Source organism: Paroedura picta, chromosome 18 (assembly GCF_049243985.1).
Source record: "Paroedura picta isolate Pp20150507F chromosome 18, Ppicta_v3.0, whole genome shotgun sequence".
In the NCBI taxonomy this organism is placed as follows: domain Eukaryota; kingdom Metazoa; phylum Chordata; class Lepidosauria; order Squamata; family Gekkonidae; genus Paroedura; species Paroedura picta.
In genome coordinates this window covers 19,169,768-19,194,880 of record NC_135386.1, presented here as the reverse complement: position 1 = coordinate 19,194,880, position 25,113 = coordinate 19,169,768, and the positions used below count along the sequence as shown (strand labels likewise).

At 57.4% G+C, this 25,113-nt stretch overlaps 2 protein-coding genes and 1 long non-coding RNA gene across 9 annotated transcripts; 2 read left to right on the top strand and 1 right to left on the bottom strand.

The window, feature by feature from the left end:
* The first annotated feature begins 139 nt into the window (after positions 1-139).
* FES (FES proto-oncogene, tyrosine kinase) lies at positions 140-12,176 on the top strand. Of its 5 annotated transcripts, none has more exons than XM_077318195.1 (19): positions 140-3,082; positions 3,770-4,024; positions 4,348-4,521; positions 4,712-4,808; positions 4,965-5,148; positions 5,231-5,368; positions 5,498-5,623; positions 5,900-6,028; positions 6,167-6,359; positions 6,532-6,615; positions 6,816-7,025; positions 7,379-7,501; positions 7,579-7,632; positions 8,142-8,260; positions 8,533-8,627; positions 10,487-10,610; positions 11,121-11,278; positions 11,473-11,595; positions 11,822-12,176. In XM_077318195.1, exons 1-19 carry the CDS (start codon positions 3,062-3,064, stop codon positions 11,962-11,964), a joined length of 2,550 nt encoding a protein of 849 aa, XP_077174310.1. In that variant the 5' UTR covers positions 140-3,061; the 3' UTR covers positions 11,965-12,176. The 5 variants fall into 5 exon arrangements, with proteins under 5 accessions (XP_077174310.1, XP_077174309.1, XP_077174307.1 ...); XM_077318194.1 differs by having other exon boundaries at positions 6,529-6,615; positions 11,085-11,278; XM_077318192.1 differs by having other exon boundaries at positions 5,462-5,623; positions 11,085-11,278.
* On the bottom strand, positions 10,161-13,323 carry LOC143828039 (uncharacterized). The gene is made up of 2 exons (XR_013227486.1): positions 12,943-13,323; positions 10,161-11,242 (listed from the first exon to the last, which is right to left on the bottom strand). It is a non-coding gene; the product is annotated as an uncharacterized LOC143828039 (long non-coding RNA).
* A 120-nt stretch (positions 13,324-13,443) lies between these two features.
* MAN2A2 (mannosidase alpha class 2A member 2) lies at positions 13,444-25,093 on the top strand. Of its 3 annotated transcripts, XM_077318189.1 has the most exons (24): positions 13,446-13,638; positions 13,979-14,133; positions 14,383-14,640; positions 14,867-15,011; positions 15,230-15,401; positions 15,665-15,792; positions 17,085-17,258; positions 17,516-17,702; positions 18,050-18,227; positions 18,531-18,733; positions 18,838-19,020; positions 19,170-19,284; positions 19,382-19,449; positions 19,717-19,882; positions 20,012-20,248; positions 20,375-20,497; positions 20,829-20,943; positions 21,051-21,184; positions 21,280-21,421; positions 22,312-22,445; positions 23,592-23,669; positions 23,859-24,053; positions 24,168-24,278; positions 24,483-25,093. In XM_077318189.1, the coding sequence occupies exons 2-24, from the start codon at positions 14,002-14,004 to the stop codon at positions 24,636-24,638; spliced, it is 3,534 nt and encodes a 1,177-aa protein (XP_077174304.1). In that variant the 5' UTR covers positions 13,446-13,638; positions 13,979-14,001; the 3' UTR covers positions 24,639-25,093. The 3 variants fall into 3 exon arrangements, with proteins under 3 accessions (XP_077174306.1, XP_077174304.1, XP_077174305.1); XM_077318191.1 differs by lacking the exon at positions 17,085-17,258 and having other exon boundaries at positions 13,444-13,638; XM_077318190.1 differs by lacking the exon at positions 23,592-23,669 and having other exon boundaries at positions 13,448-13,638.
* The last annotated feature ends 20 nt before the right edge of the window (positions 25,094-25,113 follow it).

Sequence of the window (25,113 nt, the reverse complement as noted above, 5' to 3'; positions counted from 1 at the left end):
GCTTTCTTCGTTGTCATAGTGTCATGTAATGTACACCCTTTGATTTTTGTCTCGCTTTGTGATCTCCTTTTGACCATCAAGTCCTTTTCTGTGACTTTCTAGTTGGGTGATGAAGCTTAACTGATCTTTCAGATGCCCACGCAAAGCACTTGTTGTTAATTGAGGGAAGCCAGAAACATTTCCGACACCACCTGCTCGGGGGGGTGTCTCAGAATATGAACACCTGTTGAACACCTACCCAGGAGTGCCTGAAAGGTTAGCGGGGCTGGAGATGGCCTACACTTGAAGGCTGGAACCAGCTGGCATTCAGGCCTTCCATGGGAGAAGGAAGGCGTTTCTGCACTGCTTCTTTCAATGCAACTACTTGGTTATTGGACATGCTTGCTAGATTATTGGCCCTTGCTGGTACAGGAGGGATTTAGAACTGCAAGGGGAGGGGGGGGGATTCTAACCAAACATGGTTGAAGAGACAGATGTACATCAATGTGAAAAAGACCCTCCCCTCAGGAGCCTGCTTCACGTAAGTAGAGACTACGATTGAAAGCCCAGCAACTTCTCCCACTCCCCCAGTACTTTTCAGGGGGGAAAGCAAATTTGGGGGAAACACTGAAATGCAGTATTTACTTTCTTATCAAAGCTAAACTGACTCTGCTGCTGTGACAACAACATGCATTTTCCCAACATAGCATGTGAAATCGCATTATTTGGCATATTTAGGGCATGACATTGTTCCTTACAGAGATGTTTTAAGCAGGGCTGATCCCTGTTTATTCCCTGGAAGGCTTGGAAGGGCCAGCTCTGCTTGGGAGGGACGGCCATCATTGACTGGGCAGAAGGGGGACTCCTGCATCTCCCGCCACCTCAGCGTGCATATGCATTAGGAAACAATAAAGGGACACACGCTTGGAAAGAAGGAAAGGTTAGGGAAACGGTCTCCGTGGGAAAGAACGCTTGTAGAGTGTGGGACTGCAGGATGGATTGTGTGTGCTTGCACTCTTTAGCTGCTGCTGCTGCTGCTGCTGCTGCGGGAAGTGTACGAGTGTAGGGTACATCACACTAGTCCCTATGTTATATGTGTGGTGCAAACTGTAATAAGATTTCTATCTATCTATCACTAGTCTATTTTTGAGCTTCCCACGGCACAGAGCTGTGTCAGCTGAGGGGGGCCTATCTTTCCCCAGGCGAAACCGCATTGGGAAAGAAGCATTTTTGCTGTATGAACTTGTTTCTCCACTAGTAATGCTAAATCCAGTGTAACCACAAGGCTCTTGACTGAGTCAGAAGGGGTAAGCTGAACCTCACTGAAAGTGGGAAGTACCACGTCCTTCAAGGCCCAAGCCTTTCTAAGCGGCAGTATTCCTGTCTTCTCAGAATTCACTTCCAGTGTGTTCACATTGGGGTGTTTCTGTGTTACAGAGGGATGGGGAGTTCAGAGACCAGAGAAGTAAAGCCAGGCCAAGAGCTGCCTCTCAAGGCAAGTTTCAGGGCAAGGCAAAGGACCCCCCCCCCCGAAAACCAAGCAGCACAGAGGAGGGAAGATGCAACAAGGGCCAGATGTTTCAGCTCTCACGGCAGCATGGCTGGTGGGCAAGCAGTAGTGTGTGTGTGTGTGTGTGTGTGTGTGTAGGATACAACACAGCTGAGCACTGCCTCTCAGGATGCCTGGCCAGTCGAAACGAAGCCCACCCACTTGGAGATGTAGGGCCTGAAAGAAAAAAAGGGGCTTCATTTTTGCCTGGGCTTTGCGAAGTTGAATGCAGAACTCACAGGCTGCTTGGGCCTGCAGGCAAAGTGGCTTGCTCTCAATGAGCAGGGATTTTTGGAGAAATTTTAAACTGGTCAGTGTGAATAAATGCTATCACTCTATTTTATTTATTTCATGTTATTTATTTCATTTATATACCGCCCTCCCTGAAGGCTCAGGGCAGTTTACATGAAACAACAAAATGGAACAGGTAACATCATTCTGGTAAGGTGGTAACAACAATAAAATTGAGAGCCAGTTTGGTGTAGTGGTTAGGAGTGCGGATTTCTAATCTGGCATGCCGGGTTAGATTCTGCACTCCTTGGGTGACCTTGGGCTCGCCACGGCACTGATAAAACTGCTCTGACCGGGCAGTGATATCAGGGCTCTCTCAGCCTCACCCACCCCACAGGGTGCCTGTTGTGGGGAGAGGAAAGGGAAGGCGACTGTAAGCCGCTTTCGGCCTCCTTTGGGTAGAGAAAAGCGGCATATAAGAACCAACTCTTCTTATTCCTCTAACATATTAACTCTAGGACTTGCCTGTACTGATGTGACCGAGGCACCTACCTATTCCTTGATTCCTGATCTGTGGCCAAGAGGAGGGAAGAGATCCTTCCTCAGGGATGAGGAGGCTGGGGCAGCTCTGTCCCTTCTCTCCTTGCTCTCAGCCTCAGCATCTCCACCCGCCCACAGCAGGTCTCTGGGAGAAGAGGTGGCTGCAGTTGTACAGAGGGCTGACCCTTGCCCAGGAAGCAGAGAAGGCCCTCGCGCTCAAGAGCAGGAGCACAGAAGGGCGAGCAGAGCGGATTGAAGCTCCAGCAGACTCAACGGGCAGTTCAACCGGAGAGTTGCCAAGCTCTTGCAAAACAAGGATTGCCAGCCATGTGAGCTGGCCCTCCCCTGGCTCGTGGCACTGCAGCCATTCTTGAGTTTCCAGTGCCAGTGTCTTTGGCCTTGGGAAGAGAGAGCTGTGCCCAGGAGGCAGTGACCATGATGGAGGATGCCTCCCAGAGGGATGGCAGGGCCCAAACCTCTAGTGGGGGCCACAGAACTTGAGCAGACAGGCTTGCTGCCTTCCGCAGAGCAGGCCTGCGCCACACTGGGTGGGATTTTAAGGCAGTTTCCTAATGGCTTCCAACTCCAGTGTCTGGGGATGGCTTTTTGCTCCAGTGTGTGCTCAGCCCATCTACGAGTTTCAGCCAGGGAAGCAACACTACGGCGGAAGAAGGATCTTGCAACGGCTGCAGGGTTTGCCGAGGTTTCCTGTTCCTTCTTTGAGACCCAGCCACGCCAAGGAGGCCAGCACAGCTCAGGGGCATGCAGGAGCAGCACCACCAGGTACAGCCACTGGTCCAGGGGGTGTCCCTTCCATATCAGGGTGAGGTAGGCCCCATTTCAGCGGTGGGGGTGGAGCTCTGGCAGGGGCAGAGAAACCACGCAAAGGGGAACAAGGCTGGTCTGTAGGAGAACAGCTAGATTTATTTCCAGTAGTACCTTTGGGACCAACAAGATTTTCAGGGTATGAGTTTTCAAGGGTCAGGGCTCCCTTTGGCAGCACTGTGACTCTCGAAAGCTCATGCACCCCCTCCCCCAAAGATGCTCCTGGACCTGAATCCAGTTGGAGCAAATCTTGTCGCTTCTGCTTTGCCCCTTCTTCTCTGCAGGCAGCCCGGCAGAGCCCCCGTGCCAAGGGAAGGAGGGAAAAGGAGGGGACGTGCTCCGCATGACCTGTCTTGGGCTCAGCCACCAGCCATGTTTCTAGGGGGAAGCCATACCCTTGATAGCCCAACTGGTCCACAAGCCTTTCACAGCTGGGGAGGGGGTTAGCTGCTTGAGGGCCACCCCCTCCCACCCTGCGCGTGAGCTCTGCTCCTCCTTGTACCCTTGGGGAACTCCTCCAGGCCCATCCAGGAAATGTAAAGGGGAAGCCGCTGCAAGTCAGGGAGGGTGGGTGGACAGGCGGGCTGCAGGGCAAGATCTCTCACACTCTGTGCTCAGGGCACCCTGACAACTGCCGGCTTGTAGGGAGAAAGCACAGCAGGACCTATGGGACAGCCCCTCCATGCTGCGGGCTTCGGGGTGCAGCTCGGCTGCCCCGAGGGCCACAGTGCCCTGCTGCAGCTGCAAGAAGCAGAACTCCGCCAGCTGGAGGCCCTGAAGAAGTGGATGAGCCAGCGCGCCAAGAGTGACCGGGAATACGCCGCCCAGCTCCACCAGATGTACAGCTTGGCCGAGAAGCAGGACAGTGGCCGGCAACCCAGCCCCAGCCAGATTGGCCAGGTGGGAGCCCCTGGTTCGAGTCCAGGAGCAGGATGAGGCCCCAGGCTTTGCAAGGCCCAGCCTGGCCTGGCTTCACTCTCTGCTTTGGCAAAAGCTCCTCTGCCAGCCAGCTGGCCTCTCTGCCCTCACTGCTGCGTGCTTCCCTTCTCCCTCTGGGCCGTTCTCCCCTAGGTCCTCCCTCGCCGTATGCTACCCTGCCCCTCCCAAAACGTTCTTGGCCCGGCCTGCCTTGAAAGCCAGGGCTGTGCCAACTGGGGGAGGAGACAGGCTACCTCAAGGAAGGGAGCTGCTCCTGCCCAACCTGTCCCCCTTGCCATTCCCAGTGCTGGTGGTCGCTGGTGACCCAGACGGAGGCCCTGACCCAGCTCCTGCGGCAGCACTCAGAGGCCCTGCTCTCAGGGCCCATCCACAAGCTGGGCCTGCTCACCCGTGACAAGCAGCAGCTGCGCCGGACCTACAGTGAGCAGTGGCAGCAGCTGAGCCAGGAATTCACACGGGTAAGCCTGCCCGTGCCTCTTGTCCAGGGCAGGGCCCCGGCGTGAAGGTCCTGCCAGGTGGGAGTCCCACAGCTGCTGCTGCTGCTGCTACAGCACTTAGCCTGCAGCAGAGACGAGCCCCTACCTGTCTGAGAGGGACTCCTCCTGGTTCAAAGCTGTGGGTGTCCGTTCCCCCTGGGGGCTTTTGCAGGCCACTCAGCAAGAGCCAGAACGCCTGAAGGCCCAATACCTGGCCCACATCCGTGAGAGCGCACAGGCCAAGCGCAGGTTCCAGGAAGCCAGCAAAGGTGCGTACGCTCAGATCCTCTGCGCGGCTCCCACCCTTGGTGGGGATTCCACAGGTGCTCCCCTCAAGCCCCAGCCCAGGCATGCCACGGGGTCTTGTGCCCCTGCTTCTTCCACTGCTGGGCAGCCCTGATCCTCTGCTCTGGCGGGGCTTGCAGAGAAAGAGCGAGAGAAGGCCAAAGACCGATACGTGCGGAGCCTGTGGAAGCTCTACTCGCTGCACAACCAGTACGTCCTGGCACTCCGGGCAGCAGAGGTGCACCACGCCCACCACTTCCAGCAGATGCTGCCCAGCATGCTCCGGTCACTCCACGGCCTGCAGCAGGAGATGGCCCACCTCACGTGAGCAATGCTGTTGTGGTTGGGGGCCGTGAGGTGGAGGTGGTCTGGACCCACTGCCCACTGCTCCTTTCTGTGCCAACAGCAAGGAGACGCTGCAGGAATATGCCACCATCACCAGCCTGGTGCAAGAGGAGATGGTCTCTGTGCACCAAGCCATGGGCAGAGCTCTGGAGCGCCTCCAGCCCACCCTGGAGTACAGCGGGTTCACACCCCGGTGCAGGTACAGCCTGCTGAGTGTACAGTGCCTCAGACTCCAGCCTGGGGTGGTTTGTTTATTTTATTATTTGTCTGTTTGATTTCTTATCTGCCACAGGCAACCTCTCTCTCTGCCTCTGGCTGGTCTCTGCAGGTGTATGGGGGAGCCTCAGCTGGCGCCGGCCTTCGACAAGAGCCTTCTGGAGGACTTGGAAACGGAGGGCCTGCAAGCCGGGGAACTCCAGCTGAACGAGCTGACCCTGGAGAGTGTGCAGCACACGTGCGTGTGGGACGGGGCTCTCAGCAGAGGTGGGGGTGTGCCAGAGGCCCTCCCGAGGAAAAGCAGATGCTGCTGCATGGGTCAGAATGGCTGTACCCAAAACGTGTCTGCTGCCTTAGAGGCCCCAGAGAGAGGCTGGCCACGAGGCTCATTCATCTGGCCTTCCTGCCCATAACTGACCCTTGAACCAAGGCCTGGGGGCCCCAGCTCACTGTTGGCCATGCAGGCTGCCCAGGGCTGCCATGGGCCCTTGAGCCATGTCTGTGTCTCCTGCAGTCTCACCTCAGTGGACGAGGAGCTGGCTGGGGCTGCCAGAAGTGCTCAGGACCTCCAGCAGCGGGTCCAGGACCTGCAGAGCGAAATCCAGAATGAAGAACGTGCCGGAGGCTCCGGCACGCAGGACCGGTGAGGGCTGCGGGCCAAGGGAGAATTGAAATGCCATGAGATGGGACTGCAGACAACATCACAGCTGGCTGCCTCCCTGGCTTGGCTGTGCCAGTGAAGGCCAGAAAGGACAGAGAGGTTTGTCTTTCTCCACCGCAGGCTCCTCTTGCTGGGAAAGCACCAGTCCCTCCACGAGGCCATGCACCATGCCCAGCTGGCCCAATGTGCCCAGGCCAGGCTCCAGGCCCAGAAGGAAGTGCTGCAGCACAAGCTGAATGAGCTGGGCTCCAGCGACCCCCCATCCGCCCCAGCCCTGCAGGAGGACAGCCAGGCTCTGGCCCTGGTGGGGCAGGTAAGCCTCCCTCCTCCCTCCTGCTTTGGGGCTCACATGGCTGCTTCTTCCTTGTGCTCACTGGGAAAGGGGACCCTGCCTGCGTCTGCTGGAGCCCTGACAAGCATGGCTCAGCCTGGCTGCCGCTGTGCTCCTCTTCCATTGGGCAATCTCACCCCCTCCTTCTCAGCAGGAGCAGGAACGTGATGGGGGTCGAAGGCCAGCCTTGGAGGTCCTGAAGCACCACATTTCTGGCATCTTCCGCCCACGTTTCTCAGTGAGTGCAATGACATTCAGAATCCCTTCCCGGCAGGGCAGTGCTGAGTGGCAGTTCTGTGGACCAGGCCCACTCCTCCCTTGTGACTGACTGAAGGCAGAGAAGTGGCGAGGAGCTGCCTGCCGTCACGATGTCTTCTCTGGGAAAGGGAGCCGTTTCAATGCCTTGTGCCCGGTCCTCCCCTCTCTTTCGCTCCCCAGCTGCCACCTGTGGCCCCCATCCTTCCAGAGGTGCAGAAGCCCCTCAGCCAGCAGGCCTGGTACCACGGAGCCATCCCCCGCCAGGAAGTGCAGCGGCTCCTGCAGGCAGATGGGGACTTCCTGGTGCGGGAGAGCCAAGGCAAGCAGGAGTACGTCCTGTCCGTGCTGTGGGACAGCCAGCCCCGGCACTTCATCCTCCAGGCAGCGGAGGTGAGGAACCGTCACTCCAGGGGAGGGGAGGGGAGGGGAGGGGGGTGGGGGTCCTGCTGGAAACAAAGAGCAGCAGCAGCAGCAGTGCAGGATCGGGCATCTGGGCTCTTGTGGTGCGGCAGAAGCATTTCCCATGACGTGAAACCCACCCAGTGAGATCCTGCTTACAGCAACAGGCTGTCTGAGCCATACTCAGCAGGACAGTCCTCCCAGTGCCTCGTCCGCCGCCCAAGGCGTCAGGGAATCCCCTTCTGGAGCCGTGGCCTATGGGCTCGCCATCTGCACCATGGAAGGGGCGTCAGTGGGCCAAGCTGGCTGCTGCCCCTCCCTGTCTCTGCTGCTTTTGCCACCAGAACCAGTATCGCTTGGAGGGCGAAGCATTCCCCACCATCCCGCTGCTCATCGACCATTTCCGAAAGACCAAGCAGCCTGTCACAAAGAGGAGTGGTGTCCTCTTGGCCAAGCCCATCCTCAAGGTATGGCTCTTTCCTGCCATTGGGCTGGGCAGGGCTGAGGAGGGGAATGCGGAGCTGACTAGCTGCTCTTACTTCAGGACAAGTGGGTGCTGGACCATGAGGAGGTGCTGCTTGGGGAGCGAATCGGGCAGGTGAGTGGCCCTGGGAGGAGGGCAGAGAAGGAGAGAGAGGACCTTTGCCTCCAGGGAGTCCTGGGCTCCTGGGAGGGGGTTCACTCCTGTAGCATCCCCCGGAGAGGCCACAGCACACAATGGCCTTCACCTTGGCTGTCCCTGTATCCATTGGGTAAGAAGGGCAGGGCACTGCTGCTCAGACTGTCAGAGAGGGGGGCACGAGAAGGGCCAACAGCTTCATGTGGCCCACCTTCCATGCAGTGAACAGGGTTCCAGTGGTGAGTGGATCAAGCCAGAGCCCTTGTCCTGCACTAAACTGAAACCCAGCCCTGGACCAGCTGGTTTTTGTAGCCACCCTGCTCGGCCTTCCCACAACACTGCTTGCCTGGCAGCTCCCGGAGAGGTCTAGAGCAGGAGAAGGGGCTGGCCAGAAAGGGTCTGGCAATGCAGACGGGCCTGTTTGCCACCAAGAAGGGAGTGCCCTGCCATCGGGGATCATGCCGGCAGCCTCAGCCTTCTCTCGGCAGGGACACTTTGGGGAGGTGTTCAGTGGGCGGCTGCTTTGTGACAACATGCCTGTGGCTGTGAAGACCTGCCGCGAAACTCTCCCGCCAGAGTTGAAGGCCAGATTCCTGCAGGAGGCCAGGTATGAGGGGGACAAGATCCCCAGCTGCTGCATCAGGAAGGGGCTTGTTGTCTGATCCTAGAGGGAAGCCTGGGAAATCGGGATATTTCCTGGGGAAGGTCCAGAAGCTGTGGTATGGGGTCCTGTTGCTTCATGGAAGGAGGTATTTCCAAGACAAGTCTTTCCTTGAGGCGTGGAATCAAGTGTTCTGTGGAGCAGAGAAGTTTTGGTTCTTGCAGGCCTCATTCGGCAGCTCACCCCTGCCCTGTTTCCACTTGCTGCTCTCCCTGCAGGATCCTGAAGCAATACGATCACCCAAATATTGTCCGACTCATTGGAGTCTGCACCCAGAAACACCCCATCTACATCGTCATGGAGCTGGTTCAGGGTGAGTCCAGCCCCTCTGTTGCTTTGACACCCTTGATTCAAAATTCCTCCCAAATATATGAAACAGGTGTGGAAACATGGAGTAAATAGGCATCAATTAACCCTCTGGTCCATGCAGAAAGGAATCTGGAGATGTCCAAGGAGAACTGTGCACTTTTGCCAGAGGGCCGGACGAGCAGCCCAGCCCTCTGATGTGGGGGCAGCAGCCAGCGGTGCCTCCATTCTGAAACGGCTGGCAAGGATCTGGAAACGCATGCCGTGAGGCCACACGTGGGGCTGGAGACCACCAGAATGGTTGCAGCCAAGAGATGCCACAGCAGTGCAGCTGAGATGGCAAGGGGAGGGCTCCCACCCTCCCCCAAAGGCAGGGCGGCTGCCACACAGGCAGACCACCCTGCCTGCTCGTGCCGACACGTCCCTTAAAGGCCCAGCGGTGAAGGCCACTTCATTAGTTCACTCTGCCCCAGCAGCTTGTTGAATCATGCCTATGAAAACCACAGCAACTGTTCTTGTTTGAAGGCTAAAGAGTTTTGTATCAAATTATATAACCCTGGGCAAAGCTGGTTTTCTTCTCCAACGTTCCTTAATCTATTCCATTATCATATTGTTAATACTATTGAATTCCTACAAGATTAACTGATCTGCATTCTTGTTCCTTGATGCTAGAGAGCACGGGGCAGCTTGGAGGTGTTGGGGCTAATGGGGCTGCCAAATGGCCTCCGTTGTCACTGGCTCCCTTGGGGTAGCTGCAGCTTCTCCCGAGTGAGGAAGTCACAGGTTCTGGCCTTGCCTCTGACTCCAATTTTGTTGTTGTCTGCCGGTGGGCAAGGCGAGAGGGTTCCCTTCTGGCTGTCATCCCACGTCCTGGAGACTGAACCTGTCTCTTCTGTTTATCTTCAGAGCTGTGGGGGGTGGGGTTGCCTTTGGGGAGGGTGCAGCAGCATTTGCTCATGTTCCATTCTTGGGGCCTCCTGATGCTCTTCAATCCCACCCTGTCCAGTCTCCAACCTTTGGCCAGAGTTGTAGCCTGTACTGAATGGCCATGTGGACAGAGTGGTGGATTGAGCACATTTCCTCACCTTCCTGAAAGAGCTCAGCTGCAGGCAGGGCTTCAAACTCACGTTTGTGGAACTTCATGGGGCATGTCATCCCCAGGGCACCTGTCATGCTCACCACTGGCTTCCTTGGAAGTAAGGGGTTTGGCCTTTCTCCTGTCCCTGTCTTTGGTGCTTTGCAAGTGAGCTGTATCAACAGGGGACGGCTGGTCACATCAGTGGCTGACAGTCACAGGGGCAGCAATCTCACTCTGATCCAATTGCAGAGGATTCCCGTGTGCTCACTTTGTGGCACTTATTTCCCAACTGGGAATAGCCACAGGATCCTGACTTGTGGCACCAGTGGCATCTTCGTGACCCATAGATGGAGCTGTGCCAGTCATGTCAGGGTTATATCTGATAAAATAGTTGTGCTTTGGGGAACTGTGTATTTCTTATCCTAAATTAAACATAAATAATCTGGTCTAAAGAGGAACAAGTCAAGGATGTCAGGTTTAGTCTTTGCCTTGGCATAGCACAAACATATTACAGGCATAAATATAGGCAGTAAAAAGTCTGTTTGCTAGTACTGTATGGAAGAACATGAAGAAATAGTTTTTGAAAAACAGAAACAAACCAGAATTGTTTTTAAATGTAGAAGAATCTCAATTAGCTCCAGGTTGCTTCTTGCAAAGTTTCTAAAGTAGTCTGGAGCCAGAGAGTGATATTTCTTTAGTGATATTAATACCCAATACTTTAGATATTTTTATAACTAGGCGGGGGTGCTCTGCCAAGATGACGCTCACCCTCTCAGCCTCCTCCACAGGGGGGGACTTCCTCAGCTTCCTGCGGCATGAGGGGGCCCGGCTGAAAGCGAAGGAGCTGCTCCGGATGATGCAGAACGCTGCGGCAGGGATGGAGTATCTGGCCAGCAAGGGCTGCATCCACCGGTGAGCCCCCCTGCCCCCCCCCATCATCAGCCTTGTGGGGTCCCCTTGTTAGTGGCCACACGTGGCAATTTCTGTCCAGGCCTCTTCTTGAGGCCATCCATTTTGTGCCATGCCGCCATATTTGGCTCAGCAAGCTCTGCAAATGACCCATCACTCGAGCTGCTGACCAGACAGGGCTCTGCCCATGCAAGGTTGGAGCGGGGGATGTGAGGTGCTCTGAACGCCCCTGAGCAGATTGCTAAGAGACTTGTTCCAGGGGGGAAGGGCAAAGCTATTCTTCTGTGAACTTCCAGAAGGGAAAAATAATTAATTTATAGCAAACCTGTATCCATTTACACAGAGTGAATTAAATTACCAGATGGACAATATGGTGTAGTAAACAGGGTTTACTCCTGGACCAGCGATGTTTTCCAACCAGGAGCTGAGATCCAGGTGTTTCTTACCGCCATACAGTTTATGTACATCTCCCCTCAGCATCCACATCCCACTGAGGTCTCCGATTCATCCTAGGGACCTGGCAGCACGGAACTGTCTGGTGACGGAGAGCAACACTCTGAAGATCAGTGACTTTGGGATGTCCCGGCAGGAAGAAGATGGCATTTACTCCTCCACAGGTGGCATGAAGCAGATCCCTGTGAAATGGACGGCACCAGAAGCTCTAAATTATGGTAAACCCACAACATGTTATGCAGCAGGACAGGCAGGGGGGCAGGGAGCAGCTTAGGGCCACTCAAGGGCCAAACACCTTAGCTCAGCTGTATGTCTCCCCATGGCCCTTTCCCACCTGTGGGCCCAGGTGAATATTGTGTGGCCTAGCCATCTTCCAGCCAGGGTCACACCTTTCTGGTCTCTCCCCCACTAGGCCGGTACTCCTCAGACAGTGATGTGTGGAGCTTTGGGATCCTGCTTTGGGAAGCCTTCAGTCTGGGTGCTACACCATACTCCAGCATGAGCAACCAGCAGGCCCGTGAGTCTGTTGAGAAGGGTAAGCACCAAAGGCAGGCAGGGGCCTTTACTTGGGCAGAGCCTACAGTGATGGCCCTGTTTCCCTTCAATCAGCTATGGCCTAGTGGGTAAAGGGTTAAACATTTCCCTAACACTTAGCCCGAGTTTAGGGTCCTGGCAGATTTTAAGGATTGTGTTGGTATTGATGGGGACCCAGACTCAGGTTTCATCCTGATCCTGTGATCTAGTTGTTCCTTCTCCTGTAGGAATGCGGATGAGTGCCCCCAATCAATGCCCAGAGGAGGTATACAAACTCATGCTGAGGTGCTGGGAATACCATCCCACAGGCAGACCAACGTTTAGCGCTCTCCTCCAGGAACTGGTGGCCCTTCAGAAGAGGCTGCCATGAGGATACCAGCCCCGAGCCCCTCACCCTGGCTGCTGGCCTTGGGCCTCCTTGCCTTAACCACTTGTGCTGTGCCTTTTGTCCCATGCCCCAGTAAGACTGATTTCCAGATCTGTCAGCTGTTTCCTAGAAGTGTCAAAGCCATTCTCTCTCAAGCTGTGGGGTCAGGTTTTCTGAAGCTGTAATAAAGATTGTTCCTTTCTAAATATCTCAAATGCGGATACTATTTGTGTTTTGTTTTTTTTAATCTGGAAAGGACCACCAGGGTCATCTAGTTCAACCCCCTGCCAACACAGGAACAACAGTAATATCACTGACAAGTCTGAAAGCCTTTCAAAGACATGTGCATGCCATAGCCACAACTGCATGAATCATACTTCTTTCCTACTTGGGTCCTAGTTCAGTCTAAGCATGCCAAGTGTAAGAGTGAAATATCACTTCTGTCACCTCTCTCACCTTTTTTAGAAGACCATTTACCTGCCCAGAAGATGAGCAACTGAGTGAACCTGAGTTGGTATAAAAACCTTAAAGACCTATCTTCTGCTCACCTTCTAACATTGCATATGTAATTAAATGCCAACAATGTCCTTCAGTTCTCTGCATAAAGTGAACAGGTCAAACCCTATGGCACAAAATAAATGGGCACAAATCTGACATCCAAGAATCACAAGATTGAGAAACCTGCAGGAGAAACTTTCAGCCTCCCAGGGCATTCAAAGTACCTGTTTCATGGCAAAGGAATTAGAAACAGATTGCAATGGGAGACTGCTGAGTGACAAGCTATTACAACTCCCAGGGCTTAACAGAGATACTGCTTTCTTATCTCACTACACACATGCAAATGTGATTCAGTTCTCGTATCTGTTTGTAAATTATTTGAGGGTGCTGTATGCTAATCTGCTGGTATTCACAGGTTTTCCCAACTGCCTTAACCCAATTTTAGCAACATTTAAGGCCTTACGTCGCCTGGGCCATGCATACCTGAGGGGCATACCTTCCCGGTATGCTCCTTGAAGAGCACTGTGCAACGCAAATCCCAGCCTCCTGGCGATTCCGGCCTGCAGAGAGCTCTGGCCGGCCTGGACCAGTCAGGGCCTTCTCAGCCTTGGCTCCTGCCCGGTGGAACAAGTTGCCCACGGCTGAGGCCAGGTTCCTCACGTGCTCCCCCGCACACCACGGGGCACGAGCCAGCCGCAGGAGGGCGGGGCCCACCATTCTGCGTGCGCAAACAACAGGTGCGGTTTGAGGGCGCCCTTCCCGGGTCCTCTTGGCCCCGCCCTTAAGGAGCACCTGAGGCAGAGGCCCTGCCCACAGGAGGGGAGCCCACCGGAAGCGCGGCCGAGGGGAAGGCATTTCCGCCGAGGCCCCGCCCCGGGCTCTGATTGGCCGGGAAACGCCGGGATCTGCATGAATCGCGAGGATTGGCTCGGAGCCCGGGACGGAAGGCAAGACGCCCCCCTGCCAACGTCTTCCCGTCCAATAGCCGTTGGGGGGGGGGGGTGTCCCAGGAGCCCCGCCCCTTTTCGCCGGCGCCCGGGAGGGAAGCGCCCCCTGCGGCGACCAGCGCGAGCCCCGGGCCCGAAGGGGAGGGGGCGCCGCCCTCTGTGCATGCTCAGAGGCCGCCTCGGCGGCGGGACCTGGCGGCGGCTCCTCCCTCCCGCGGCGGAGACGGCCGAGGTGAGCGCGTCGGGCTCGGGGGCCAAGCAGGCAGCACCCAGACCAGCCCGGCGGGTCCGAGGCTGGGCCTCCTGAGCACGCCCCCCCCCCTTGCGCCGAGGCCGGCCCTTGGGGGCCTTGGTCGGAGGCAGGGGTCCCCAGTCCTCCCTCCCCCCCCCCCGGCCTTGAGCCCAGGCGGCGCCCCCAGCCTCCCCCCCCCCCCCGGCCAGAGAGTGCCACCCCCCCCCCCTCCTCCTCCCCGGGTGAGGGGTGGTGGGCTTGGCTGTGCCCTGACAGGTAGCCCTGCAGAGAGTGGGCATGTGCGAACATGGCACCTGTCATCTTCTGGGCCATGTTGCAGATGCTGCCTTGGGTGCCCCCACAATGAAGCTGAAGAAGCAGGTCACGGTCTGTGGGGCGGCCATCTTCTGCGTGGCCGTCTTCTCACTCTACTTGATGCTGGACCGTGTTCAGCATGACCCCACACGGCACCACAACGGGGGCAATTTTCCTCGGGTGAGTGGACGGCACGGGACGCCTCAGGCCGGGGGTTTCAGAGGGCCGCAGAGGTTGGTTTCCAGGCCAAGGTTGGGGCCCGTAAGGTGGCTGCTGGGTCCTCTTAGGTATGTGGCTGTGGCCAGGCCTGCCCCTCCCTCCCCTCCTATGATTCAGGAGCCGGAAGGACAAGAGGCCTTCCTCACATAGCTTGGCCTTGCCCGGCCACCCCATCCCTTTCCTTCCATGGGCTTACTCATCTCTCCCCAGAGCCAAATTTCCGTGCTGCAGAACCGGATCGAGCAGCTGGAGCAGCTGTTGGAAGAGAACCACGAAATCATTGTCCACATCAAGGACTCTGTGCTGGAGCTCACGGCCAACGCCGAGGGGCAGCCTGTCCTCCTGCCCTTCCACATGCCCAACGGCTCCTGGATGCTGCCCCCAGAGAGCCGCCCCAACTTCTACTCTGTCTCCTCCCAGGACTGCCAGTTTTCCCTGGGCAGCAAGCCCCCCCAGACAGATCTGCAGGTGAGATGGGGGCCGGGGAGGGAGAGGAGGCCAGGGCTCCTGTCCCACCCAGCTGTGAATGCGGGAGGGTGAGGCATGTCCTCTGGCCAAAGACTGGAGGGGGGGGGGGAGCGGCTTCTGAGAGGATGGTGGCCAGTGTTCACTGGGTCAGGGAGGCAGCCGGCGTCTTGGGCAGAGGGCAGGGGGGCCTGGTCCTAGTGAGCCTGTCCATTCCTTCTTCCCCCAGATGCTGGCTGTTTCTGCGTTGCTCCCGTACGACAACCAAGATGGTGGGGTGTGGAAGCAAGGCTTTGACATAACGTATGAGCCCCACGAATGGGACACAGAGCCACTTCAGGTCTTTGTGGTGCCACATTCCCACAATGACCCAGGTAAGCGGGTGGTTGCCCTGCGGCCCTGTCCGCCTCCCCCCATTCCCTGCAGCTGAGGAGCAAACTGTGCCGGCCTGGGGGTGGAAACTCAGGGTCCCCTCCCTCCAGTGGCCAAGACCACCAGGTCCAGCGACAGAGATGGAGATGGCCGCCCATTCCTGGTGCTCGTGGCTGTGGAGGGGGGCATCTGCTGTAACGACCCTTTGTTGACCCCACAGGCTGGATCAAGACCTTTGACAAGTACTACTTTGACCAGACACAGCACATCTTGAACTGCATGGTGGTGAAGCTGCAGGAGGACCCGCGGCGGCGCTTCATCTGGTCCGAAATCTCCTTCTTCTCCAAGTGGTGGGACAACATCAGTGCCCAGAAGCGGGCAGCTGTCCGCAGGTGAAGGGCTGGAGGAGGGTGATTGGGGGGGGCAGCGGCAGTGTTTTTGGACAGAGCATCCTTCCTGTGGGGTGCCTGCGTGCCCAGGGGGTATACCCAAGTGCCCAAAGTGGGCTTTGCAGCGACATCCATGGGAATGCTTTTGCCTGAGACCTGGAAGGCCTGTCCCAGGCAGGTTTTAGGTTTGCCCAGTGAGCCCTGCTGAAGCAAGAGTGGCTGAGTGCTGAGCCTGGTCCTAGCTCTGGCTCCTGCTCTGCTCACAGGCTGGTGGGCAATGGGCAGCTGGAGATGGCAACCGGAGGCTGGGTGATGCCCGATGAAGCCAATTCCCACTACTTTGCCATGATCGACCAGCTCATTGAGGGGCACCAGTGGCTGGAGAAGAACATTGGTGAGTGCTGCCATAGCTGGACAAAGCGGGCATGGAGGTATTGGGTGGCATTGCTGACCACAGCTCAGGGTGGGGTAGCAGCACTGAGGTCCGGCAACAAGATGGCAGCGCCCTCCCAGCAGATGCCCGGTAGTCTGCAGGGCTTAAACCGACTGGAGGCACAATGCTGGCCAAGGGACCACAGTGAGCATGGCAGCTGGAGACTTGAACACAGAACTCTGCAGCATGGCGTAGGCGATAGAGTGTCAGGCCAGGATTGGGAAGGCTCCAGGTTCAAATCCCCACTGCCACAGAGCTTGCTGGGGGGCCTTTCAGCTGGTCAGGTTCTCTCAGCCTAGCATACCTCACAAGGTTGTTATTGGGGCAAAATGGAGAAGGCATGTGGCCAGAAAGGACAGGCCGTGCTGGAATCCACCCTCAGGCAGCCATCACATGGGTACAGCCTAGGCATCTTCTGTTCCCCCAGAGGGAGATCTTTGTTCCCAATGGGAGGGGGCGGGGGAGCCAGTCATCCAAGAAGTGACAAGGACAGATGTGGAGAGGACACGGAGGAAGAACGCGGGTTCTCGGGTTCCCTGATAGACAGGCCCAGTGGAAGATTCCCTCCACTTGGTCTTCCAGAGAGAGCATCCTGGTCGTCATTCTGGGGAGACGGAGGAGCCATGACCCCACTGACCAAGCCTGGTGGCTTCCTCCGGGAGGGAAGCCTGGCGCTCAGTGCTTCTTGCACCCACCGGAAGCCACTGGGACTGGGAGCCAGCCTTTTGGCAAACCCCACAAGTACAGCTTGGAAGCAGTCCCCCACCTGCAGGGTTGTTTGTGGCTGACAGTAGGGTGATGGGGGGAACTGGCACTGCATTCTTCCATCCTGCCCTGTAACTTCTGTGTCAGCAGCCTGCAAAGACGCAGCAGTGAACTGGCTGCCTTCCGGCGCTGCAGGTTTTGAGAACCAAAAACGCCTGACATTTGCAGCCTGGTCTTCAGAAGGTGCTGAATAGACTGAGCACTTAGAGTGACAGATGAGCCCTGCTGGGAAATTGGCTGGCGTTTTGTACTTTGCCTCCACTCTGATCAGGTTGCAGCACAAGGTCATCTGGGAGCTCAGGGGCCATCGGGTCCCACAGGCTGTGTCAGGGAGACCTTTGGCAGGCAGAGATGCAGCTGCTCAGAGCTGCCTAGGCCAGGCGTCCGCTTGGAGGCTTGAGCAATGTCTCATGGGGCTGTGCTGCTGTGCCTGTGGGGCGCCACAGGCCTCCCCACAGGCACTCATGCCTTTTCTCGTTGCTGCTCAGGGGTGATGCCGCGCTCCGGATGGGCCGTGGATCCTTTTGGGCACAGCTCCACAATGCCGTATCTGCTGCGCCGGGCTAACCTGACCAGCATGCTCATCCAGCGCGTCCACTATGCCATCAAGAAGCACTTTGCGGCAACGCAGAACCTGGAGTTCATGTGGCGGCAAAGCTGGGGTGAGGCAGGGGAGGAGGCAGTTCACGCAGCTCCCTTCCAGGCTGGCTCTGCAGTCAGATCGAGAGCTGCCTCTGGCGGAGTTGACTCAGGGGCCAAAAGGTCAGGTTGAGCTGCAGGGAACGAGCTGTCCCACAAGTGCTCCTGCCCTGCCTGCTGGGCTGGGTGCCGGAGAGGCTGGTGGGTGGGTGCCTCCTGTGGGCAAAGGGGGCCTTTAAGGTCTTCCGGAGCACAGTGTGATTCCAGCCGCCTCCTTCAGCCGCAGACTCCAGCACAGACATCCTCTGCCACATGATGCCCTTCTACAGCTATGATGTGCCCCACACATGCGGGCCTGACCCCAAGATCTGCTGCCAGTTTGACTTCAAGCGCCTGCCGGGGGGCCGCATCAACTGCCCCTGGAAAGTGCCACCCAAGGCTATCACCAGTGCCAACGTGGCTGAGAGGTGAGTGCCCAGCAGCAGCACCACCCTCTTCTGCTGCATCAGGGCAGCGTTCCTCCGCTCTGCACTGGGCTCTGGGGTGGCCAGGCTCCCAGACACACAGCCCCACCCACCCCTGGGCACACCACATTGCCCTTCTCCCGACTTCCTGGCATTACTGAGAGTGCTGCTGAGAGTCATTAGAGATCTATACTCAGCAGTTTTGTCCTGTGAGGAAGCCTAGGCTGAGAATGTAGCTTCTGTGGCTGAGTGGGCCTTTGGACCTGGGTCTCCCAGAATCCCATCTGGCCACTCTGGTTGCGGCCACCCGCTCTCATTGCTGACTCCCCTGGGCCCTCCTGCCCCGCCAGGGCGCTTCTGCTGCTGGACCAGTACCGGAAGAAGTCCAAACTCTACCGCAGCAAAGTCCTCCTGGTGCCACTTGGGGACGACTTCCGCTACGACAAGCCCCAGGAGTGGGATGCCCAGTTCCTGAACTATCAGCGCCTCTTTGACTACCTCAACGCCCATCCGGACCTTCACGTGCAGGTGTGCCTGGAGAGCCTGTGGACAGAAGCCCTGGATGAAGGGCAGCTGGGAACCCCTGGCAGCCCACCCAGCCCAGCCGGCCTTGCCTTGAGCTGCTGCACTGCCCCCCGCAGCTCTCAGGCAGGCCAGGGTTTGGTTCCCTCGGGAACTTGGGGGTGGGGGGCAGGGGGACTGCCGCAGCTGCTCCTCCGGCGTTCCCTCCTCTTCCTCTCCCCCCCTCCTCCCAAGTAGTCCTGGGCCCTGCCTCTTTCTTGTGGATCTTCCTGAGACTCTGCTTGCTGTTCTGCTCTCTCTCTCTCTCAGGCCCAGTTTGGGACGCTTTCAGATTACTTTGATGCCCTTTACAAGCGGGTGGGCATCGTCCCTGGCATGCGCCCGCCCAGCTTCCCTGTGCTCAGTGGGGATTTCTTCTCCTACGCGGACCGAGAGGACCACTACTGGACTGGGTACTACACCTCCCGGCCCTTCTATAAGAGCCTGGGCCGTGTGCTGGAGGCCCACCTCAGGTGAGGGGCTGGGCCAGAGTGGTGTGGAGACCGGGGCCGCTGGCTGAATCCAAGGCGTTTCTGGGGTGTAGCCGAGGCCAACGGAGTTTTTTTCTTTGAGGCAGGAGTGCCGAGATCTTGTATAGCCTGGCTGTGAGCCACGCCCGCCATGCCGGCATGGACAGCAAGTACCCGCTGTCAGACTATGCCCTGCTGACTGATGCCCGGCGCAACTTGGGCCTCTTCCAGCATCACGATGCCATCACTGGCACTGCCAAGGAGGCCGTAGTGGTGGACTATGGCGTTAGGTGAGTTCCTGGCATGGCCTGGGGGGCGGGTTTGGCCCCAGGCCTGCATCTCGTTCATTGTGCCACGAGCTGCAAGGGAATGGCGGGATATAAATCTAATATAATAATAATAATAATAATAATAATAATTCCCTCCCTCCTCTCCGCAGGCTGCTCCACTCCCTCACAAACCTCAAGCAGGTCGTCATCAACGCCGCGCACTACCTGGTCCTGGCTGACAAGGAGGCCTACCACTATGACCTGGCCACGCCCTTCCTCGGCCCAGTGAGCCGCAGCAGGGTGCCCCCCTCCCCTCCCCCCCGGGGCTGGATCTTGGCCAAAGGTGGGCCTTGCGGTAGCTGAGTCTCCTTTTGTTTGCCAGGATGAGACGCGCCTCAACCAGGATTCCTTACCGGAGAAAACGGTCATAAAGCTCGATGCAGCACCCAGGTAACAAGCGCCTGTTGGGGGAATGTGGTTGGGTGGGTGGGTGGGGGTCTAGACCTCCCCCCGAAGATGCTTCTCCTGACTAGGGCTCTGATGTCCTCCCCAGAGGGACCTGCTGGTTGGGGCCCGGTGGGCGGTGGGGACAGAAAGACTGCACTGCGAGCAGGAGGTTTCATTCCACTGGGTGGGGGGCAGCGTGTTGGGCGTTGACAGGGCCCCCCGGCCTTCAAGCCACGCACTCTTCTAACCGACTGCACAACCCACTTGCAGGTTTGTGATTGTGTTTAACCCCCTGGAGCAGGAGCGCCTGAGTGTCGTTTTCCTCCTGGTGAACACGCCTCGCGTCCGTGTCGCCAGTGAAGAGGGGCAACCGTTGGCTGTGCAGCTCAGTGCCTGCTGGACGTCTGCCACAGACATGGCCCCCGAGGTCTACCAGGTGCGTGTGAGGGGGGCAGTGGGGGGTGTTCCTCTCGGACCTGCCGACTGACACAGGCAGCTCGTCCAGTGAGTAGGGCCTGTGGGCACCCTGCCCGTGGCTGCCCATGTCTGCACTCTGATTTGACAGGTGTCCGTCATGATCCGACTGCAGCCGCTGGGTCTCACAGTCCTGCAAGTGAGCAAGTCTTTTGACAGCCACAATACTCTCAGGTCCTCCGTGCGTCTCTTCCTGCATGGCCGTGACCTCCCCGTGCACAAGCATGAGGCCTTCCCGGTGCGCATTATCCCCGCTGCCACAGAGGACTTCTGTCTGGAGAACCGGCAGATGCAGGCCTGCTTCTCGGGGACCAGCGGTTTGCTCAAAGTATGTTTGCCCGAAGCGGGGCTGGATGGTGAACGCCCAGCGAGGTGGGAGGGGAGGTGCCTGAAGGGCAAGTGAGGGCTGGGGGAGGGGCTCCTGCTGACTGGCGCTTTCCCTGCTTCCTGGCAGAGCGTGCATCGTGTTGGGGAGGAGCAAGAGCGGAGGCTTCAGAGCCATTTCCTCATCTATGGGACCCGGAGCACCAAGGACAAAAGCGGGGCCTACCTCTTCCTACCAGACGGAGAAGCCAAGGTCTGTATGGGGCTGCAGTAGTCTTGAACATCCAGTTCAGAAAAATGCCCTGCTTGGGAAAGAATTTCCATTTCTCCCTCGTAGGATCATCTGAAAGAGTTTGGTTGTTCTAATGAGGCTTTTGAGTACAGATTGCTCCTTGTTCAATTTGGTTGTAAGCCAAAATTGTAGCTGTTGTTTTAAAACTTTTTTTTTGCTTGTTTGTGAAGGGGCACGTTCATTGTGTATTTGTGCAGCCATTTCTAGAGAGTGTTGTGTGTCCCCTTGAGCAGGCTGAGAAAGAGAGGGCTGTGTTGCTACACCCACCTGCCCTCATCCCTCTTCCTTGCAGCCCTACATCCCCAAGGACTCCCCAGTGGTTCGGGTGACGGAGGGGCCCTTCTTCTCCGAGGTGGCTGTCTACTACCAAAACATCCAGACAGTGGTGCGCCTCTACAACGTGCCAGGTGGGGGCTGGGGGGCAGCACTGCGGGTGGGAGTGTTGAGTGCAGTGGCATGGAGGGAGAGGAATGGAGACCTGTCTCCTTACCGCTGCCACCCTCCTTGGCCCCAGGGGTAGAGGGACTGTCCCTGGAGGTCTCCTGCCTGGTGGACATCCGTGACCAAGTCAACAAGGAGCTGGCGCTGCGTTTCAGCACCGACATTGAGAGCAAGGGTGCTTTCTTCACAGACCTGAATGGCTTCCAGGTAAGTTGTTGCTGGGGCTCGGGGGGGGGGGGAGTACACAAGGCCCCTTCCTGCACTCAGCTACGGTCGAATGGCTTTGTATCCTTTCATGGCAGATTCAGCCCCGGCAGTACCTGAAGAAGCTGCCGCTGCAGGCTAACTTCTATCCCATGCCAGTCATGGCCTACATCCAGGACAGCCAGAGCCGCCTGACCCTGCACACCGCTCAAGCATTGGGGGCCTCCAGCCTCAGCAGTGGTGAGTGGCGGGCATCCACAAGAAGGGGGGCTGGCACTCCCTTTCCTTTTGTGGCTTTGTTATAGGGCTTGGGGCTGAACCCCAAAGAAGCTCCTGGGGACTGGGGTGAGCCTCAAGGCCTGGGGTACACAGGGAAGGTTTGGAAGCTGTTGCAGTGAAGCAAAGGCCGCCTCCCCTGTGAACACATATTCATTAACTTTATTTATAGTCCACCTTTCACAAGCTCAAAGCCGATTACGCAGCACAGCTCAATGCAGTCAGTAGGATGAGGCCTCTAATAAGCTTAACTGATGTTCATTTGGGATAGGCTGCTAAATCTTAAGCCTGCCATAGTTAAAGCCCTTCAGTACCTTCATTCCAAAAGCCTGAGGTTTCTTCCCATTGTTCCTCAGCAGGTGGGCAAGATCACAGTCCAGTTGGAAAGCCTGAGTGTCTCATGGCCTGTGCCAACAGAGTCTTCCTTGTGTCCAGGGAATCTGTGCTCCCCCATCCCCAATCCTCCTGACCCCAAAAGAAGAAATACCGTCTAGGCTTTCAGCTTCCCCAGTCTCTACCTCTTAGTTGTAACAGTGCAGCTGCGGCCTGAGCTGGCAAACTTCTTGTTCCTCTTCAGCCAGAACCACTGTCATCATGAGGCACTGAAGTGTTGCATGCTTTGGAGATCCGTCTCCTCTGTTTTTGCTCTTGCACCCAGGCTCCTGGACATGGACAGAGTGCAGACATAATTACTGCAATGTTAATATGGTCTCTCGGTGGAAGACATTTCTCGGTCCCTGGGCTTCACATACTGATTCTGCACTGGCAGGATCCTACTATTGCAGGAGGGGTAGCTGTTTGGAGGGCATATGTGGATGATCATCTGATAATCCCCGTTTCTCCACGATCTGCAGGCCAGCTGGAGGTGATTCTGGACCGACGCCTCATGCAAGACGACAATCGAGGCCTTGGACAGGGCTTGAAGGATAACAAACAGACCTGGCACCGCTTCCGCCTCCTCCTGGAACGGCGCAGTGCTGCTGAAACGGTATGAGAAGCCACCACTTAGCCATGGAGGGACCAAGCTGTGTCACGTGGCACTCCCCTCCTCCTTCCTCATCCAGGATTCCTGAAAGGGCTGTGCAGCACATGCCAAGGGAGGCGAATGTGCCGGGATGTTAGGAAGGCCTTCGGCTAGGAATGCCAGATCCCATCAGGGCTCTGTCACAGGTTTTCTGCTGCTCCCCAAGAATGGTGCAGAAAAGCTCCCAGTCTCTTGAATATCCTCCCTTGGATATCCTCCCCTCGAGACGGTGCCCGCCCTTCCCGGGACGTCTTTGGTGCACTGGGCACCCATAGCAGTACCTGGCCTAACTCTAGAGCCAGGATAGTTTTTCATGCCATCCCTTTCATGCCAGCTTTTCATAAAAGTTCATCCCTCCCAAGCCCTGTGGGAGGGACCTTTTGGGGGTGACCTTCTCACCCTGCTTTACCACATGTCTTGCTTTATGTGTCTTCCAATTCCTCCCCCCTCCCCTCAAGGCCATCTTGGCTGATGAGCAGTCAGGTCAAACACACTGAAGCCAAAATGCTTTTCACTGAATCTCCCGAGTTCAGCAAAGGCAAGTGAGAAAGATGGGTTTAATCCAGACCCTGGACAGCAGCCCTGAGGACACACGTGTAGAGGGAAGATGGGGGACCGCAAGGGACACCCCCACCCAGGATGGTGCAGGAGGGAAGGAGGAAGTGAGTGTGACTGAGAGAGGATACCGTAGCAGCCCCCCCTCCCCCCCACCATCCCGTTCTCAGGCAGTCAGTGCCTAGGGCCGAGCAAGCAGGAGAGAGAGGGCGTCCTCCAAGGACCAAAGTGTCACTAGTCCCAAGGCAACTGTTGATACATTACACCTGTGAAAAAGAGGTACTGGTCACTGGGGAGGGCAAAATACTGCCCAGGGCAGACCAGCACTGGACACTGGGAAGAGAGACTCTAGCCAAACGCCACGGCTCTGTGTGTGCAGAGTAAAGGGGCCCCTGCCCACTCGCTCTGTCTGTGGGACATTGCTGGGCCTTTCCCCTGGAGCTGGCAGTCCTCCGTTGCACCGCGGAGGCAGGCAGGCAGGGCTGGGTTGGCCCCTGAGCGGTTCCTGTCTTGTAACACGGCTGTTCTCCTTGACCCCTTTCCACGCCCGTCCAGAGCTCCGGCTTCTTTTCCAAACTGGCCTCCGTGGTTAGAGATTGGGTCTATTCCAGCATCCAGGCCGAGGGCCAAGAGGTAAAGCCCGCCCCGTCTCGTGCACTAGCTGGTGGTGACATAGCTGGGCCCTGCCCTGTGTCTGTGTTAAGGCCATAGCTTAGGGGGCGAGATGCCCTGCGTAGGACCGCTGGGCCTCCAAGGCCCCTGTCTCCCTCCCTCCCTCCCTGTGGAGCCTGCTCTGACAATGATGCCTCCTTGCTGCTGCAGGCCCAGGACGGTCGGCCCGTGAGCTTCCCGTCTTTGCTCAGCCACATGACTTCTATGCACCTGAACACCGAAGTGCTGGCGATGCCCGTCACCCAGGAAAAGCCACTTCCTGCAGCCCTGCGGTCCTTCCAGCCCTTCTCGGCCACCATGCCCTGCGACTTCCACCTGCTCAACCTGCGCATGCTGCAAGGGGAGGTTAGTCTCCCAGCCCATCATTGGCGCCGCTACTGTGGAGCTGCTGGCTGGAGCCTGGCCTCATTCTGTTTCTTTGTCATCTTCCTCATGGCACACATGCCTGCTTCTCCACAGGACGATTCCCTGCCCTCCATGGAGACGGCTCTGATCCTGCACCGCAAGGGCTTTGACTGCGGCCTGGAGGCCAGGAACCTGGGTTTCAATTGCACCACCACCCTGGGCACGGTACGTCCAGGACTCCAGGGTCCCTGGCTTCCGGAGGTGCTGAATGGGAGGTTAGGGTGGGCTGCAGCGGACAGGGGTCGCAGCCAGGCAGGCAGTGCTGGGGAACGAATGCCGTTCTGTTGTGGGGCTTCCCCTGTCAGAGTTCCCAGAAGCAGGAGCCTCTCCCTGCACTGCCTTTATTAACCCCTGCCTCTTCTCCACCAGCTGTCTCTGAGCAGCCTCTTCCAAGGCCTGGAGCTGGCATCGGTGCAGCCGTCCTCCCTGACCTTGATGTATCCACTGGCCCCTGCGTCCTCCAACAACACAGTCATCCACCTGGACCCCATGGAAATAGCCACATTCCGCCTTCGCCTTGGATAACCACTGGCTGGAGCGTGCTGCTGTGTCACACACTGCAGGAGCAGGGCCGGCCAGCGATGCTAGACTGCTGTGGCTTGGCACGGGCTGCTGGTACTGAGATTGGGAGGAGGAGGCCAGATATTTATTACTCTCCTTTCACGGACCCTGCATTTCAGAGGCCGGGCTCGGGGCTGGCCCAGATGGCCTGTGGGACTGCAGAATGGAGGGGCCACCTAGCTCCAGCAGCCTGGACACGGTGCCCATGGGGAGGCCTCAGCCGCTGCTTCCCAGGGCAGGGCTCCTGGCTCTTCCATGAGCCGAGCCAGAAGGTGATGACGTTGCAGTCACTGGATAGAAGCAAAAGAGGCCTCCAGGAAATCAGCTCCTGCTGAGGATTCGTGGCTCCTGCTGGGCTTGGGTTGGAAGTTGCTCCTCCTCGCCAGAATACATGGAATAAATGAGGCACCTGCTGCTGGGCCCTGTCTCCTCTTTTTCT

Coding starts and splice junctions, on each gene's coding strand:
- FES (XM_077318192.1), top strand. CDS start 3,062: ATGCAGGAGCAGCACCACCAG. Junction 4,522..4,711: donor TGAGCCAGGAATTCACACGG/GTAAGCCTGCCC, acceptor GGGCTTTTGCAG/GCCACTCAGCAAGAGCCAGA. Junction 8,261..8,532: donor AGATTCCTGCAGGAGGCCAG/GTATGAGGGGGA, acceptor CTCTCCCTGCAG/GATCCTGAAGCAATACGATC.
- MAN2A2 (XM_077318189.1), top strand. CDS start 14,002: ATGAAGCTGAAGAAGCAGGTCACGGTCTGTGGGGCGGCCATCTTCTGC. Junction 20,249..20,374: donor GGACCAGCGGTTTGCTCAAA/GTATGTTTGCCC, acceptor GCTTCCTGGCAG/AGCGTGCATCGTGTTGGGGA. Junction 24,279..24,482: donor GCACCACCACCCTGGGCACG/GTACGTCCAGGA, acceptor CTTCTCCACCAG/CTGTCTCTGAGCAGCCTCTT.